At 60.7% G+C, this 18,175-nt stretch overlaps 1 protein-coding gene across 1 annotated transcript; it reads right to left on the reverse strand.

Annotated features, from left to right (window-relative positions):
• Positions 1–437: 437 nt before the first annotated feature.
• On the reverse strand, positions 438–17,794 carry CPNE7 (copine 7; the record flags this gene model as incomplete). The annotated part of the gene is made up of 20 exons (XM_080702854.1): positions 438–572; positions 884–1,080; positions 1,472–1,556; positions 3,185–3,227; positions 3,555–3,644; positions 4,163–4,308; positions 4,662–4,898; positions 9,051–9,184; positions 9,247–9,298; positions 9,899–9,953; positions 10,457–10,590; positions 11,044–11,103; positions 11,392–11,478; positions 11,732–11,830; positions 11,942–12,031; positions 13,022–13,105; positions 13,557–13,631; positions 13,732–13,806; positions 15,720–15,902; positions 17,624–17,794. The coding sequence occupies 20 exons, from the start codon at positions 17,792–17,794 to the stop codon at positions 438–440; spliced, it is 2,232 nt and encodes a 743-aa protein (XP_080558980.1).
• Between the last annotated feature and the right edge of the window lie 381 nt (positions 17,795–18,175).

Consider the following 18,175-nt stretch of genomic DNA (forward strand, 5'->3'; position numbering starts at 1 on the left):
ACGGCACGCTAGGTCCGTCCGGCGTCATTGGGCTTTCCCAAGGGGCTGGTGCCCTGCACCCGGGGATGGCCTGGTGGCTCTTGCCCTGCCCACACTGGCACCCTCTTCTGTATGTGTGTGACCGGCCTCTGCTGGGCTCCTAGAGGGTCTCACCTGTCTTGTCTGGAGTTTTTATGTTTATTTTGTCTTTCTTTCTTTCTTTCTTTCTTTCTTTCTTTCTTTCTTTCTTTCTTTCTTTCTTTCTTGTACTGGGGATTAACCCCAAAGACATTCTACCTTCAAGCTACACCCCTAGCCTTATTTCATTATTTCATTTTTATTTTGAATCAGGGTCTCACTAGCTTGGTGAACGTCTTGCTACTTGCTGAGAGGCTGTCCTCGAATCTGTGATCCTCCTGTCTGAGCCTCTCAGGTACTGAGATCAGAGGCGTGCACCATCACGCCGAGCGCACCTGGCCTTGGTAGCAGTTTGTTTGCACCTCCCTGGTGTGGAAGGAGCTGGACCATCTAGCCCCGCGCCTCTGGGTGCTCTGTACTGTGGAATTCCCCCCACCAGCACCTGTGGCCCCGATCTAGGAGATTGTGGCTGCAGGGTCCCCTGGGAAGTGGACGGGTGGGTTTTAGGGCTTAGACAACCCCAGATGGTCCTTCACACCCTGATTGCCTTTTTTTTGTGTGTGTGTGGGTCTGGGGATGGAACCCAGGGGCATTTGACCTCTGAGCTACACCCCCTGCCCTATTTTTTATTCTTTATTTTGAAACCGGGTCTCACTGAGTTGCAGAGGGCCTCACTAAGTAGCTGAGGCTGTCCGCGAACCGTGATCCTCAGGTCTCAGCCTCCCGAATGCTGGGATGACAAGCGTGCCCACCACGCCCGGCTAGCCTTGCCTTTTCTGGAGGCAAACTTGCTGGCCTCTCCAGAGCTCCCTCTTGCCCACAAGAACTGACTGTGGCTGTCAGGCCAGATGTCCCAGGGGCCTGGACACTGGACGTGGCCCCTCCCCCAGAAGAGCAGGCCATGGCGGCTCTGGATATCCGAGGCTTTGTCTGCTGGCCAGCTGCACGGCCCATCTGGCTCCTCTGAGAAGAACATTCGGCATGAGGGAGAGGCAAGGCGGGCTGGGCTCCCAGCTCACACCTGAGACCCAAGGCTGTGCGCCTTGGCAGAGGTAGAACCCTCGCTTCAACTCAGAACAAGGCAGGCCCCACACCTAGCCTGTTGCCCAGTTTTTACACTCCTGCACTGGCCCTGGGCTCGCTGCACACTGGGGCGTGCCTGTCCCATTGAGGCAGAGCTGCCTGGACCCCGCGGTCATGTGCTCTATGCGTGATGGCCTGTGAGCGCTAAGCCCCAGGCAGGGCCGGCCAACAGAGGCTGGGCTCCCACAGGCTTCAGTGAAGCCGCTGAGGTCAAAGCGCTCCCCGGCACACAAATGCATGTGTATGCGCTAGCACACATGCACATGCACACCAGGGCACTCGGACACAGCAGCACAGGTGCACACCGACAGGCAGGGCGCTGGAGCCAGACCCAGCTCGTGACAGTGCTGGGCATCCTGAGAAGTGGCCTGACGTCTCTGAGCCTGGTTCCCTCTTCTGTGAAACACAACAGGCTGCCACGTGCGATTGTTTTGAGAGTCCATACAGTGGTATTCAAGCCAAACTGAGTGTTAGGCAGGAGGAAAATACCCCAGCGAGAGGGGCAGCTGTCTAGATCTGCCGGGGGAGGGACAGGGGAGGGCAAAGCGCTGGTGGGGGCTGTGGGGAGGGAGCTGCCGGTCCACAGCCTGGTGCCAGGGCCGTGGTGCTGTCTGACAGCCGCGTGCAGCCCACGCACCAATTAGGAGCACTTAGTCACAGTCTCCAGCCTGCGCTTCCTCTTCCTCTGGCAGCAGAGAAAGAACAACGTGATTCCAGCCCCCCAAGCCCCGGCTCTGAGGGCGGGCCGACCCGGGCACACTGCGGGGGCGGCAGGGGCTCCTTTAAGAGGACAGGCTTTGCTTGGCTGTAGCCCCAAACCTGGAGAGGCCCCACTGGCATTTGGCAGCTAATTGTGCAGCCTGCACCACCCAAAAGAAACACAAGCCACCCGCGGCCGGCTGTGTCAGTCCCCTGGTATGGCTGGCAGGTCAGGGGCAGAACGGCGGCGGGAGTGTGATCGGCCACTTGCACAGGGCTAGCCGGCCTGAGGCTGGCCAGGGGCTTGGGCTGAGTGTTCTCCTGGTGTAGTCCCCGGTCAGCCAGGGCTGGGTCTCCACACGTCTCTCTCCTGACCCCTCTGGCTGTAGGAGCCCCTGAGGCTGGGCAGCTCTGGATGGGAGCTCACCCCTCAGCCTTACTGCACCTTCTCAAAACTTGGTAGAAGGCCCGGGGCAGGGCTATGGTGGGCACAACAGCCCAACACATCTACGACCCAGCCTCTGCTGGATTAAGAAGGAAGCCAGCTGGGTGGGCATGGTGGAGCACGTTTGTAATCCCACGGACAGCCTCTGCTACTTAGTGAGGCCTCTGCAACTCAGTGAGACCCGGTTTCAAAATAAAGAATAAAAAATAGGGCTGAGGGTATAGCTCGAAGGTCGAATGCCCCTGGGTTTCAGCCCCAGACCCCCCACACACACACAAAAAAAGAATAAAGAATAGAGCTGGAATGTTACTAGGTGGGCTGACATGGCTGGCCCAGGGTGGACGGGATGCTGAGGATCTGGGAGCTGGCAGTGCTATCTGCAGGTCTCCATGCCTCCTGGAAGGACTCCTGGCTGCCCTGTCAGGGGCTCCCTCCCTGGCACCCTCCAGGTTCCAGACCCAGAGGCTGCGTGCCTTGCTATAGTGTAAGGTGTGCTGCGGAAACTACCCAGATCTGGGGGCCCTGGGTCCACCACGGGCCCTGTGCACCCTCAGGCAGGTCCCTCCACTGACCGGCCTGAACCGTGATTTTCTTGTCTGTGAAAAGGAGCATTTGCCATCCCTCTGGACCAGGGTCTTGGGTGGCAAGCAATAGAAACCCACCTCCTCCCTGCTTCCCCCCGGGGGTGGGGGGGGCTGCGCGTCCTAAGCCACAGCTCTGAAGGGCCCTCTCCAGGCCCAAGGGCCCTGGCCAAGGCCCCCAGGCCCAGCTGCAGCCTGCACAGACCTCCCTCATCTTCTTGGCCCCTCTGCCATCTGCTGCCTGGGGGACCTTTCATACCTGGGCACTGAGTGGAGCCCAGGAATCAGGCTTCTGGCTGGACCTGGGGAGGACCGGGTCAGAACTGGGCCAACACTCAGGCCCTGGCCCCCCCGCCTCACCAGATGTGGATGGAGGGTGCATTTCTCTGGTGTCCTGTCCCTGAAAGAGACCGACATCGGCCCTTCCGGAATTATAGCCAGGTTACCATGGCGATGCCTATTATCCGGCTTAGGGAGATGAATCAGGAGCTAAAAATAACCCGGAGTGGATGGATGGATGGATGGATGGGTGAATGGATGGATGGGTGGGCCTGGAGTCCGGGTTGGGACAATTTGTTTTCTCAGACAGGATAATTCAGAGGAAGTCTCAATCAGCAGCCCACACCCACAGTGCTGGGGCAGCCGCCTCTGCCACAGCGGGAAGTGCACAGTGGTGCTCATGGATGCAGACATGGATGATGGGGATGTCCATGGTGCATCTGTGTCATGGCAGACACGGATGGTGGGCCCCACGGCGCAGACAAGCCCTGCGCAGCCCCCTCCCCCGTGGCAGGTCCTCAGCAGCAGAGACCACCAGGATGCTGAGAGAGGAGGAGACACTTTATTACACCCGAAGCCCCCGCCCGGACCCCAAAGGCCACGGGAATGTGGATTCTGAGGCATGGAGGGGGACAGAGGGCAAAGAGGGGTCTGATGGGATGGGCATCTGGAGCTGTCCTGCTGGCCTCCCCCACAAGACCACGTGAAGAGCCCCTGCAGTGCCCCCTTCCCACAGGGCTCCCATGCCCAGCGCCCTCCCCACACCCACCTGGCTGCTGCTTCAGTTTCCCCAAAGGGCTGCGATTTCTTCTCTTCTGCCTTGGGAGTCATTTGGGGCCAGCGGGACTGCAGGGGTGGGGGGAGGGCCTGGACTGGGACAGGAGGCTTCTGGGGGCCTCAGGGGCTTAAGGGCCCCCAAGGGTGCTGGAGATGGAGGTGGTGTGCTCACACGACTCACAGCCCCCGGCCTGGCACCCACGGGGCCGAGCCCGGGCTGGCCTCTGCGGCGAGGCCCTTGGGAGGCAGCTCCCTGTGGCTGTAATACTCCACCACCTGCCGGGGCACCTCTGCCAGCACGCACTTGGCTATGGCCGCCGGGGACGCCTGCGCGGGCAAGACGGAGGCATCAGGACCTGGCCTGTCACCACTGGGCCCAAGTCCCTCCGGGCATCGACTACCAGGCAGCCGGAGCTGAGGCGCAGAGTGGGAGTAGGGGCAGGAAGGGCTGTCCTGCACCCGCTGACTGGGGCTATCAGCGGCCCCTTCCCCTCTTCTGCTCCCCAGGCACCTGGAGTGGCTGCAGCCCAAGGGGCCCCAGGCCCAGCCGCCCCCGGACTTTGCTAGGAAAACCTAGAGTGTGTGCACGCCCGTGCGTTCTGTCCCCGAGGGTCCGGCGCGCTGGCTGCGCTGGCCATGCGGGTGCGTGGGGCGGCGGGCGCCTCTTGGACGGCACTCACGTTCTTGAGCTCACGGAAGGGCACAAACTGCACGATGTCACGGAGCGCGGGCTCGCCCCGTGGGGAGCGCAGGACCCCGTCGTCCCCGTCCAGAGTCTGCATGTCCGTGAAGTCGGCGTTGCCCACGCCCACGATGATGATGGACATGGGCAGGTGCGAGGCACGCACGATGGCCTCCCGGGTGTCGGCCATGTCGGTCACCACGCCGTCCGTGAGGATGAGCAGGATGTAGTATTGCTGGGGGCACAGGGAAGGCGCTGGAGCCCACGGCCACCCACAAACAGCCGCGCTCCCCACGCCGTGGCGGCTGCCTGGTCCGCTCAGCAGTTTTCAGACTCTCTAACACTGTTTGTGCTGAGGCACAACACATCACGGTCACAATGAAGCAGGAAAGCTAAGCTGCGCAGCAAGCAGCTCAAGCTCCAGGGCCGGGCCCGCAGTTCCGGAGCGACCCGGTAAGGCCCACCTTCTGCAGGAGCCACGCCAGGCCCAGAGCAGCAGGAGTGAGGGCGGGGAGGGCAGGGCTCCCACACCCGCCCGGCCCAGGGTGCACAAAAGCAGAGTGGCTCTTCCAAACCAAAGTCCATTTCCAGCCTTAAAAAACCAAAAGCAGCAGGGCAAGGTGGCACACACTTGTAATCCCTGTGCTTGGGAGGCGGAGACAGGAGGGTTACAGGCTCATGGCCAGACTCAGCTACTTAGTGAGACCCTCTACAACGTAGTGAGACCCTGCTTCAAAATAAAGATTTAGCTGGGTGTGGTGAGGCACGTTTGTAATCCCCGCACTAGGGAGGCGGAGACAGGAGGATCGCACAGGTTCAAAGCCAGTCTTGCTGGCTTAAGAGACCCTGTTTCCAAATAAAAAAATAAAAAATAAAAAAAATAGGTCTGGGAGTGTAGCCTGGAGGTAGAAGGATTCCATCCCCAGTACAACAACAAAAAAATAATAATGGTAATAAATAAATAAATAAATAATAGGGCTGGGGTATAGCTCAGAGATAGAATGCCCTTGGGTTCCATCCCTAGTACCACATAATAATAATAAAATCATCATCATCATCATCCCCAGTGCTGAAAAAAGAAAAAAAAAAAAAAGCTGGCTTGTAACCCAGTACTTGAGAGGCTGACACTGGAGGATTGCAGATTTGAGGACAGCAAGTATTGAGATTTTCATCAACCTAAAGAGACATTATTTTTATTTATTTATTTATTTATTTATTTATATTTATTTTTGTGGTACTGGGGTTCCTGGAAGCCCTTCTACCTCCGGGCTACACTCCCAGACCTATTTTTACATTTTTACTTGGAAACAGGGTCTCCAAAACCAGTGTGCGCGGCTGGCTTCGAACCTGCGCAATCCTCCTGTCTCTGCCTCCCAAGTGCGGGGATTAAAAGCGTGTGCCACCACGCCCAGCAAGAGACATTATTTCTAAATAAAGATAAGCCAGGCATGGTGGCGCACGCTTGTAATTCCAGCATTCAGGAGGCTGACACAGGAGGATCGTGGTTCACGGACAGCCTTAGCTACTTAGTGAGGCCCTCTGCAACTCAGTGAGCCCCTGTATCAAAACAAAGAATAAAATCTAGGGCTGTGGGTGTAGCTTGGAGATAGAATGCCCCTGGGTTCCAGCCCCAGTACTGCAAAATAAATGAATAAATAAATAAATAAATAGATTAAAAAATAGGCCTGGAGTGTAGCTCGGAGGTAGAATGCCCCTGGGTTCCATCCCTAGTACTGCATAATAATTAATAATAATAATAATAATAATAATAATAATAATAATAAGCCGGGCGTGGTGGCGCACGCTTGTAATCCCTGTGCTTGGGAGGCTGAGACAGGAGGAACCCCAGTACCACACACACAAAGATAAAATAGAGCTGGAGATGTAGCCCAGAGGTAGTTCAGTCCCCAGTACCACACACACAAAAGGACACACACACAAATCCCACTCCAGTCTTATTCAAAGCCTGGACCAGAGGAAACATAAAAGAGGGGTTGTCATCCCAGGCGCTAGCCCTGCAGCTGGGCTCAGTGCCTCGTGCCACCCACCCCAGCACGGGTGGACAGGCCAGCAGGCCCGGCCTGGTCTCGGCACCCCGCGCCCTCATGTTCCCGCCCGGGCAGCTCTCTGCCACCACGCCCTGCCCTCCAGGCCCTGGGTGGGTCACCTGTTTCCCTGGCAGCCTCCTGTCTTGAACGGTGCGCAGCCCGGCTCCTAGCCTCCCATCAACAGCCGCCCTCAAAGCCCCCACCCCACCGGAGCCCAGCGCCCAGCACGACCATGCAGCTTCTGTGCCTCTCCAGCCGCAGGGACACCCAGTACCCGCACCCCGCTGGCCCCGCTCGCGTGGGAGTTTCAGCTCCAGCGATCTGGAGGCAGAATTAAGGGCTACCCTCCCGTCGTGCAGTCTGTATCTGGAGCCAGTTTCATGATGAAAAACACCAGAACATGAAAAAGATGCCAGGCAGACCCACTGAAGTCAGGCTGGACACCGCGGGGCTTCGGGGGCATGGTGGCGTGTGTGTCTGTTAGAACCCTCATCTTTATGAGCAGTTCATGATATTTACGGATGAAGCCCTGTGTCTAGAACCTGATTTGCAATAATACAGGAATAGGCAACTCAGTGCAGCCGCGATGGCTGTCTGGGTCCCTTGCCAGAAATAAAACAGCGATTACAATGGTGATTGTGACAGTCAATGAAACTTGAATGTGTTCTATATATTAGATAATCTAAATGAAATTTCCTGGGCGGGAGGATATGTAGCACTTGCTTAGATGTGCGGGGCCCTGTGTTCAATCCACAGCACCGAAAAATACCATAAATACATTTCCTGGGATGGATACTTGGTTATGTAAGGAGAGCCTCTGGCCCCAGGACCTCATGAGGCTGCTGCTACCCACCCTGCGCTGGTTCACAGAAGTCAAATGCACTTGCCATTCCCGCTTCTGAACTACACACTTTAGAACAGTGACAGCCCTGAACTTTTGTGTGTGGAGGGACACCGGGGACCGAACCGAAGGGTGTTTTACCTCTGAGCTCTCCCCCAGCCCTACTTTATTTTTTATTTTGAAACAGATCAGTAGTGGAGGGGCTTGCTAAACTGCTGAAACTGGTTACAAACCCGCAATCCTTCTGTCTCACTCTCCCAAATACTGGGATTACAGGCATGAGCCCCTGAGCCTGCTCTGAATTTTATTAAATTTATTTATTTATTTACTTACTTACTTACTGTGCGCTACTGGGAATGGATCCCAGGGGCATTCTACCTCTGAGCTACACCTCCCACCCATCTATTTTTTTTTATTCTTTATTTGGAAACAGGGATGGTCTCACTAAGTTGTGGAGGGTCTCACTAAGCAACTGAGGCTGGCTGTGAACCTGTGGTCCTCCTGCCTCAGCCTCCCAAGTACTGAGATTACAAGCGTGCGCCACCACGCCCGGATTGGCTCTGAATTTTGCACAACAACAAAAAGAAAATAGTCAAATCAAAATTTAAAACTACAAGTGAAACCACCACACAGGACAGAGGGCAGACAGGCAGGGCGTTGAGACCAGAAGGGAGCCACTGCACCCTTCTGTTACTCTTGGGAATTCGATGCTGTTTTTCAAAGTGAAAAATTAAAAGAAAGCAACAGGCAGGCTTGCCTGGCAGCACACACAGGGCTAGAGAACGGGGAGGCAGAGCTGGGCATGGGGGTGCGCGCCTGTGATCCTGGGACTTGGGAGGCCGAGACAGCACAGGTTGGAAGACAACCTGTGCAAGGTAGTGAAACCCTGTTTCAAAAGGAAAAATAGCCAGGTGTGCTGGGCACACTTGGAATCCCAGCGTTTGGGAGGCAGAGACAGGAGGGTCGCGGCTCGAGGACAGCCTCAGCTACTACTGAGGCCCTTTGCATCTCAGTGAGACCCTGTTTCAAAACAGACTAAAAAATAGGGCTGGAAATGTAGCTCGGAGGTCAAACCCCTGAGTTTCATCCCCAGTACTGCAAAAAAAAAAAAAAAAAAGGAAAAATAAAAAAGGATTAAAAAGGGTAGGGGGTGTAGCTTGGAGGTAGAAAGCCCCTGGGTTCACTCCCCAGAATCACTATCACAAGAGAGGAAGAAAGAAAAAGGAAAGAAAGAAAGAGAAAGAAAGAAAGATAGAATTTGTTAAAATTAAAGATCCATACAACGTAACAAGTATGTACAAGGTAGCACACACATGTGGCCGGTGGGCCAGCACTAAGTAGCATCCTCATCCTGCCAAGCACCATGGCTAGCAGACCCTGTGCCCCAAGGTGAAGAGTGACCACCAGGCACCTGTCCTCCCTCCCGTGGCCCAACCGCCCCAGCCCTGCCTGCCCCAGCCCCCGGCAGCCGCCCTCCGCCCTCTGACCCGGCACCTACGGAGGCCTCCCCGGTGCGCTCCTCCGCTGCCGCCATGCGGGCCACCTTGGAGATGATGGGCGCCACGTTGGTGGGGCCGTAGAGCTGGACCTTGGGCAGGCAGTTCTGGTAGGCCTCCACCACACCCTGGATCCCTGTGGGGCAGGAGGTGAGCCGGGCCCGCCGCAGCCGCCCCAGGCCCACCTCCTGCGCCTACCTTCACACTCATCGTCTTCTGGGTTGAAATTGATGGCAAAGTCATGGGACACCTGGTGGGGACAAGAGGGGCTGCAGCTGCTACCTTCTGGGGGGCCATGACTCCCCCCTGCGGGGAGGGGTGCTTTTGGTTCCTGGGGCCCCATGTGGACAGGCCTCCGCGGAAGGGGAGCCCAGTGGGGACAGGCAGGCTGCTAGTTCACTGCCCCTGGATCCTGCAGTACCTGAGCTTCTGGGTTACACTCAGCAATAAATCCCCTCCCCCACCTTTTTTGGGGGGATGGAACCCAGGGGCATTCTACCTCTGAACTACGCCCCCAGCCCTATTTTTTAGTCTTTATTTTGAAACAGGGTCTCACTGAGTTGCAGAGGGCTTCACTAAGTAGCTGAGGCTGTCCGCGACCCGCGATCTCCGGTCTCAGCCTCCAAGGACTGGGATCACAAGCGTGCCCACCCGCCCGGCTCCCACCATTTTTGCAAGGCAGTTGAATTGTCATTTGTACCTTCTTATGGGAACAAGGAACTTGTCTCCAGCCCCCCTTTCTGTCTCCCCAACAGGTCCAGGAGTCAGAGGTCCTCCCTCTGGCAGAGAGCAGGGCCCCCCCTCTGCTCAGAGGGGAGGGTGGGCTAGGGGCCAGCTCAGCCGCTCCTACCTCATACTTGGGGGGGATGCGGGCTCCAAACCCCAAAGCAGAAAACCTCTTGTCGCTGGAAGAAATGTAGTAGTACCAGCCACTTAGGGGGCCCGCCCAGCAGGAGGCTGGCAGGCTCCAACAGAGCCCAGGCCCCTGAACCACCGCCATGCCACATGAGGGGAACTGAGGCGCTGAGCTGCAGCACCTGGCCCAGGTCACAGGGAGAGGGGTGAAGCTGAGCTGCTGAGTCCCCCTCCTGCAAAAGCGCAGGGGGCTCCGACCCCAGAGGAGGCTCCTCGCTGCCATCTGGAGGCCCCCCTCCACCATCCTCCCCTAGACCCGGGCTCCGCAGGTGAGGGCGAAGGGGCAGAGTGCAGCCCCTCCCCAGCTGGGCAGTGTGGGGAGCCCACCTCCACCACCTGCTTGTGAGTCCATAAAGCAAACCCAGAGGGGCCTCGGGCTCGGTGGGAGCCCGACTTCCCTCCCCCGCCGGTTCCTGCCCGCTGGCTCCCCAGGCCGGAGGGCAGGGGGCTTCGCGCCCTCGGGGGCTCCACCTGGAGGGGCGGGGCGCCGCACCTGTCGTAGTCCTGGCAGACCTCGCCCACCGCCACCAGCGCCCGCAGGTACTCGTTGGGCTGGTAGGGGTTGATGTGGTGCAGGGAGCAGCTGTTCCGCGGGTCGCCGTTGGAGGCCGTGAAGTCGATGGCCACCTGCGAGGGCCAGGCGACGGCGGGCAGGGGAGCTGAGCTGGGCCGCCCAAGGATGCGCCCCCTCCTGGCGGGCCGCGCTGCTCGCTGACCTAGGAGGGGTCTCCCCAGACCCTGGCGCCCCTCAGGGCCCAGGAGGATGCCCACCGCCACGCCGTGGGCACCACGCCCTCGTCTCCAGCGCGCCCGCGGCTTCCCTGGGGCGCGGGGCGCCCGGCCCTGCAGGAAGCTCCCGCGCGCCCACCTCTGCCTCGGGGACCCCAGGGCGGACCAGGGCAGAACAGGCGGGGCGGGCTGTGACCTGGGCGGGCGGTGGGCGGGGCCTGTCCGGGTGGGCGGGGTCGGGTTCTGTCGGGGGTTCGCGGAGCCGCCCTGGCCGGCCCGGGCGGGGGTCTGAGTCCGGCTCGGGGTGCCCAGGACTGGCTGTGGCCAGCATGAGCCCGGCCGCGGACTCACCGTGCAGTGGATCTGGCAGCCGCCCATGATGTAGTCCAGGAAGGAGTGGACCCTGTGGAGCTTCCGGGCAGCGGGGTCGGCAGGGCCCGCTCTGACCCCCACACCCGGGAGGCGGGCGGGGCAGCCAGGGAGCCTGCTGGGGCCAAGGACCTGCGCTCCCTCGAGGCCTAGTCCCCGGGGCATGCCCCTCCTCTCTTCCCAGTCTCTCCTCCCTTCTGTCTCGTGTCTCCCACCCCCCAGGACCCCAGGCGGACGGGGCGCCTTCGAGGCTGCACCCGACTACACAGGGGCCGCCCGACCAGTTCACCTCTGCCCTGTGCGGGGTCTTCAGGCAGGACCCCGCCTCACCTTCAGGTCAGCCAGAACCACCACCCCAGAATTCTTGTAATTGCGCTTCCTCTGCTTGTATTTGATGTTCACACAGTCCCACTGGGCCTGGGGACAGGGCCGGGCGGAGGTGACACAGAGTGGCCCGCCCAGCATCCTCCCCAGGGGCCAAGGGATGCCTGAGGTCTCAGTCCTGCTGGGATCGCGGGGTGTGTGGGGCACAGGTCAGCCCTTGGGGACCCGCCTGTGGAACAGAGGTAGGGCCCAGTCTCTGGGGAGCCCTGGCCCCCTAAACCTGTCCTCCTTGGACAAGCAGTTAGCACCCCCAGCCCTCCGTGCGGTCTGCCCCAGGCTCGCTCACCTGGCCCTCCTCGAAGGCCTTCTGCATCTCTGCGAAGGTGGTGGAAAACTCGCCGATGAAGTCATGCTTTCCTCCGGAGTCGTAATCCCAGACCAGGCACTGGGGGAAGGGCCCCTCAGCTGGCCGCCTCTCTAGGGGTCCCGGACCCACCCCCACCCAGACCGCCCTTAGTCCCAGGACCCCAGGTGTGGAGACGGCCGCCCTGCCCACCTTCAGAGGCCTGGTCTCCTCGCAGCTGCACAGGGAGCTGAGGGACACCTTGAAGGGCTCCCACAGGGGGCTGAGGTCATTCTTCACCACCTGTGGGCCGGGGTGGGGCTGGCTCAGGCCCAGGGCATTCCAGGTCCTGGAGCCCCGGTGCAGGGCTCCAGGAATCCGGGCTCCTTCCGAGCCCTGGGGACCACGGGGCCCAGCCTGCCTCAGGCTCCAGACAGGCAGGGCCAGGTGGCCCAGGCCAGGCTGCCCTCAGAGCTCCTGTGTGACCTGGGCCACTGACCCCTTTCACACCTTAAATCTTCTCTCTTTCTTCTTTTTCTTATTGATACTGGGTTTGAATCCAGGTGACACTTTACCAATGAAATATACCATCCCTATTTTATTTTGAAACAGGGTCTCATTAAGTTGGAGAGTCTCACTAAGATGCTGAGGCTGGCCTCAAACCTGTGATCCTCTTGTCTTAGCCTCCTCCCAAGTACAAGTACAGAGATTACAGACGTGCACCTTTACAGCCGGCTCATGCCCAGCTTGCTTCTTTCTTTCTTTCCTTCTTTCTCTCTCTCTTTCTCTCTTTCTTTCTTTATGTGGTACTGGGGATGGAACCCGAGGACTTTCTACCTCTGAGCTATATTCCCAGACCTATTTTATATTTTATTTGGAAACAGGGTCTCACTAAGTTGCTGAGAGCCTCACTAAGTAGCTGAGGCTGGCTTGGAACCTGTGCGATCCTCCTGTCTCAGCCTCCTGAGTGCTGGGATTACAAGTGTGCACCAACAAGTCTGGCTTCACACCCAGCTTCAAACAAACATTTTTACTCAGTTTGTCTCAGAAGGAAGTGCTCTCTCCCTGCTGAAAGTTAGATCACGTCTCCCCTGTGGGAAGGGGAAGGTAGCCCTAAAGATAATCCCAGCAACAACAAACAACCTTGCTCAGGTCTCCCTGCAGACAGCTGTGGCGCCACCCGGCTGCTCCGGGGCCCAGGTGGCGAGGACGCACAGTGCCGCTCACTCCCCTTCCGCCCAAAGCGCCTGGGCGCCAGCCAGGCCGGGCCTGCGCAGCTAGGCAGGACCTCACCTCTGTCCTGTACACCAGCTGCTCACTGGCATCATCATTGATCCGGTACAGCTCCAGAAAGGGGTCCGACTTGCTGAAGAGGTCCTGGGGGTGGCAGGGGCGCTGGCAAGGGGCCGGGCCCTACGGAGCCTGCACTGGCTCACAGTGACCAGGCCCTGCTGGCCCTTTCTGCCTGGTGTCTGGCTGGTTGCCCCATTCCCCAGCCCCCTCCCGCCCTGGCTTCAGCCTTGGCTCCAACCTTTCCAGGGGCCTTGGGCTGTCCACCCAGGGTGACCCTCTCCTGTGCCCAGCCCTGCCCTGGTGAGGAGCCCACCCACTGGGTCAGACCCAGGTCCTCCACCTTCAGGGGACAACCGCGGGGGCCACCCGGCCTGTGTCCTCCCCTCTCAATGAGCCTCCCACGTGCGTGTCCTTGCCAGAGGGAGCCGAGGGTCGCATGCGTGCCGGCAACGGTGGTGGCGTGGCGTGCGTGGCAACCCCCGGTGCCCTCTGCGGAGGCTAGCCATGCTCCAGGCCGTTGCCTGCGCGCCCTCACCTTGTCGTCCAGCTTCCTGGCCTGGAAGGACAGCTCCACGTAGCCGTTGTTCCCCGAGATGTCTTCGGCGATGACCTGGGGGAGGGCCACTGAGGGCTCCAGACTGGCCTGTGGCCCCCGCCCACCCGCCACACCCCGGGCCGCTGCGGGAGGCCGGGAAGGCGCGGGGCCTCACCGTGATGGTGGACTTGCCGGCGTTCCTGCCGAGTTTCAGCTGCAGTGGGCGGGTCATCTTCTTCTGGGCCACAATCTGGGGATCGGGAGAGTCAGGAGGGCAAGGGAGGCTCTGAGCCCTGGACCCCAGCGGCCCCACACCGGTCCTCTGCCGCCTCAGGACGTGGACGGAGGCACACGGCATCCGTCACACCTGTTCAGGGAGGATGGGAGGCCCAGGCAGAGGCCTGCAGGCGGCTCAGGTGTGCACGCAGGGGCACAGCAGGCCCTCGTATTAATGCAGTCAGAGCTCTGGCCCGGGCCCTCTCCCAGCTGCAGGTGGAATGGCCCTGGCCTTTCTGGACCCTGCCGCCCATCGGGTCCAGGCAGCCCCAGAGTGGCAGAGAGACCACCGCCCTGCTCTGTTCCCGAGGTGCCTGTGAGCAAGGCCACCTGTGACGTGGGCCCCGAGCTCAGTCCCTGGGACCTGCCTAGCCTGCCTCCCATCAGGCTGTGCGACCCGACTGGGCTGGGAAGATTGATAGGGGCCAGGCAGCAGGCAGCCAGGGTCCCTGGCCAGGCAGGAGCAGGACAGGCATGGAGGCTCATGGGAAGTTGAGGATGAGAGGACCCTCCTCCCCTGGGGCAGCCAGTGGCTCTGTGTTCAGGGCCCAGGCAGGCACCCTTCAGGCCCTGGAGCGTCCTCAGCCCTCACCGGCCACTCCCCAGACACTGGGGCCTGCGGCAGAGGGGCAGATGTGCTCCTGGCAAGTGCGTCAGGATGGTAGTGGAGAGCCCACCTCCACCTGGACCCATGCGGCCACACAGGATTGCAGCGTGTCCTGCCTGGTGTGCACCTGGGCGTCCCTGCGTGTGCCTGGACGTGTGTGCCCTTTCCGTGCCATCCTCTTCTGTGGCAGGTGGGAGGCACGGATCTGGGTGCACAGCTTTCTCCAAAGGTTGTGCCCTCCCTACATCCCAGGCCCTCTTTCAGGACCGCAGAAGATCAAATGTAAACCAACTCCCACCCAGCAGTGGTGGGATGAGCCAGACAGACGATGTTGGGTGAAAAGTCCAGACACCAAGAACAGGCGATGTGATTCACGCACACCAGGCCCAAGAGCAGACAGGCCAGGGGGCTGGCCGGGAGGGGGACCTCGGGTGATTGGGACCTGCGAGGGGCGAGGGTGCCCCCAGTGCCTGCGGTCTATGCATCCTGTATGTACACGATAGCCCTCAATAGAAAAGAGGACGTCCCGCGGCAAGGAGAGACGCTGCAGGCGGCGGAGCCCAGTGCAAACGCAGAACCGGCGCTTGTGACCAGAAGAGCAACGGGAAGGACGCGGGCAGAGGGCGGCCAGCAGCACCCCGCGGCCGGCCGGCCACGCAGGGCCGCTTTCCCCGGGGAAACTGGGAGACCTTTATTTTTTGATGCTGGTGATGGAGCCAGGGCCTTGTGCATGCTAAAAAGCGCTCTGCCGCTGAGCTGCACCCTAGGCCAGGGAGGCTTTTATGTGCTGGTGTGGAAGAGCTCCCTATGTCAAGAAGAGAAAAAAGTGTCTGTGATCTGTGGGTTTTTTTAAGAAGAGGGAAAAAAATTATACGTTCATTTGCTCCTGTAAAAACACCTCTCTGGCAGGATGTGGAAGGCCCCGCGATGGGGCTGGATGGAGGCGGGCAGGCGGCATCCGTAGCGAGCCTCCTACACTTCCTGAATCTGGAAACACATGAATGTGTCACCGAGTTCAAAGCTACACTATAAAAAGCAACACAGAGAGCAGCGCGCATGGCCAGCCTGGAGTCCCAGCCACTCGGGAGGCCGAGGCAGGAGGATCTCGACTCGGAGGCCAGCGCGGGCAACACAGGGACCCCATCTCAGGAACCAGCAAACCCGGTCGGGACTTTTTAAGGGGAGGGGCGGTGGATGTTGCTGTTCATCCCCATAAGGCTCCTGTGATACCTGCTCAAGCCCCTCCCCTCCCCTCCTCCTCTGCAGGGGACAGTGCCCACCTGCCCCAAGGTGCACTCCATGCCCCCCAAGAAGTCGTCCTCCTGAGAGCTGAGGCCGCTGGGCCCATGGGTGTCATATACTTCGAATCGCAGCTTCTGCACCTCCTCGAAGTAGTAGTCGATGGTGAAGACCTTGGAGAACACGGGATGCAGGCTGCTCCGGACCACCTCGGTGCTACCCACCTGCAAGCCACAGCAGTGAGCCTCCCGCGGGTTGGGGTCGCCCCGGCCCTGCCAGGCCCTCGCGTCTGCTCTCTCCTCGCCCAGGCAGAACAGGGCCGGCCCGGGGTGCTCCCACCCTCGCCAGCGGCACTGGCTGGCCGTCTTCTCTTCTCAGGCCCCTACCATCCGCTCTGTCCCCACATCACAGATGGGGAAACTGAGGCTCGGAGAGGGGAAGGTCCCGCCCAAGAACACTGGAGTCAGAGTGGGAGTCAGATAGTTTGTCTGTGGGGTGGGGGACGCTGGGGGTTGAACCAAGAGTGGTCTACCTCTGAGCTGCAGCCCCAGACTTTTATTTTCCACGTTGAAACAAGGTCTCACTAAGTTGCTGAGCTAGCCTCAGACCTGCCAGACCTGCGATCTTCCTGTTTAGGTCTCAGTGCTGGGATTGCAGGCATGCACCTCTACACCCAGTGACGGGGCTGGGTTCTAGACCTGGGCTGGGCAACCCCACAGCAGAGACCTTTCCCAGCATGCGGCTGAATGGGGAAGGGATGGAAGTATGGAACACTTCTCTCCTGGGGGAGCTCAGGACTTCACCAGGCTCTCCTACCCAGCCCAGCTCCCTCCTCCAACTCAAGCCCCCGCCCCAAAAGACAAGTGCCGGCTGGGCGGGTAGGTTTCCAGGCAATCCAGGATCCCACAGACTCCTGCATTCCAGACTGAGGGTCTGCCTGGTGCCCGCCCCCCCAGGGACATCTTTACCAGGCAGTGCTGAGATGCTACTGAGTGCTACTGAGGATGGGGGTGTGGGTGGTCTCCAAGGGGCCTGGCACTGTGGCACCCCAGCCCCGTGGCAGCCCCACACCTGGTCCAGCCCAGGCTCTTCGCCTCTGAGACTGACAGCCTGTGGGGTTTCTCAGCCCTCGCGGTCCCGAGGTGTCGGAGCTGGCCTCAGAAGCATGCACCATGTGTCCCCCTCCCCCTCCCCCTGCTCCCATGGCCCCTCCACTCAGGCCTCTTCCCTGTCACGCCTGCAGGGCGCGGGCACCAACACTGGCCAGCTGCTGCCTCTGGGGGGTGCACAGCTGTGTTTGCTCCAGATGCACTGAGCTGGTGACTGAGGGGCGCTTTGTGCAGGGCACTGTCACAGAGATTGCCAGGAGTTAGGGGCTGGGTGGTGTTCAAGGGGCACAGAGGTGGGGAGACCTGCTCTCAGGCTCACTGGTCACCTGGGCAGGGGTGCGCAGACAGGAGCGGCACCTGGGGGGACAGGCCAGTCCAGAGCAGGACTGTGGGGCCCCTGGCGTCTCCCACCGCAGCCGCGTGCCCGTCACCCCAGGATTGCTCTTGGCCAGAGGATGAAGGCAGCAGGCTGCACAGCCTGGCCAGGGCACTGGACCCCGAGGTCGATCCCCTCCCATTTTCTCCCTAGCAGCACCTCCTGGAGCAGCCCAGCCCACCCCAGCAGCAAGGTACACCAGCAGCAGAACACGACCCCCACGGCGCCCGCTCCGGGGAGGGGCCCGCAGGCGCCAGGCCGGCTCCCTCTCCACGGTGTCCCTCAGTCAAGTGTCTCCTCCCAAGCCTTGGCGCCCCGCTGTGGCCCCTGGGCTGCACGGGACAGGATCCCGGGCAGCGTGTTGCTCCCTGGAGCCCCTCTCCGCCTCCGCCCCGTCCCCCTGCCTCCCCAATTCTAGGGGGTCCCTGCACTTGACCTGGGCGCCCGCCCGCCGCCCTACCTGCACCCACTGGCTCTGCGCCTGCTGCAGCAGCACCACGCTGGGGTCGGACTTGGTCAGTGGGTCGCGGTCCAGCAGGTGCCGGCAGCTGAGCCGCAGCTCCACCTTCGAGGCGCGGGGCGCGGGCACCACTCCGGGCGCCGCCGACCCGCGCTCCGAGGCCCCGCTCATGCTGCAGCGCGATGCCCGGGACCGCTGGGCACTGGGGCCGCTGTGCCCGGGAAATGGAGGCAGGGCCAGGCGTGGCCGCGCTTCCCCGCCCGCCCGGCGCGGGCACACGTGGCTCCGGCGGCCGCCACCGCGCAGGGACTGCGGGGCGGGGGAGCGCGGAGGGGCAGGGCAGGGGAGGGGCTGGGCACTGGAGGCACCCCGGAGTCCCCGGGTAGAGCCCAAGGGTGTACGTGGGTACGGCCGCAGAGCGCACTTGAACTGTGCATGTCCGCGGAGGACCCTGGGACCGAGCTGCAGGGTACCTGGCCGAGCACTGCTGCTCACACCCACCCTGGCTTCACACCAATCCCCTGCCTCCATCCTGGGATGGTCAGAATCGAC

This window comes from Muscardinus avellanarius (assembly GCF_963383645.1).
Source record: "Muscardinus avellanarius genome assembly, chromosome: 10".
Lineage (NCBI taxonomy): Eukaryota > Metazoa > Chordata > Mammalia > Rodentia > Gliridae > Muscardinus > Muscardinus avellanarius.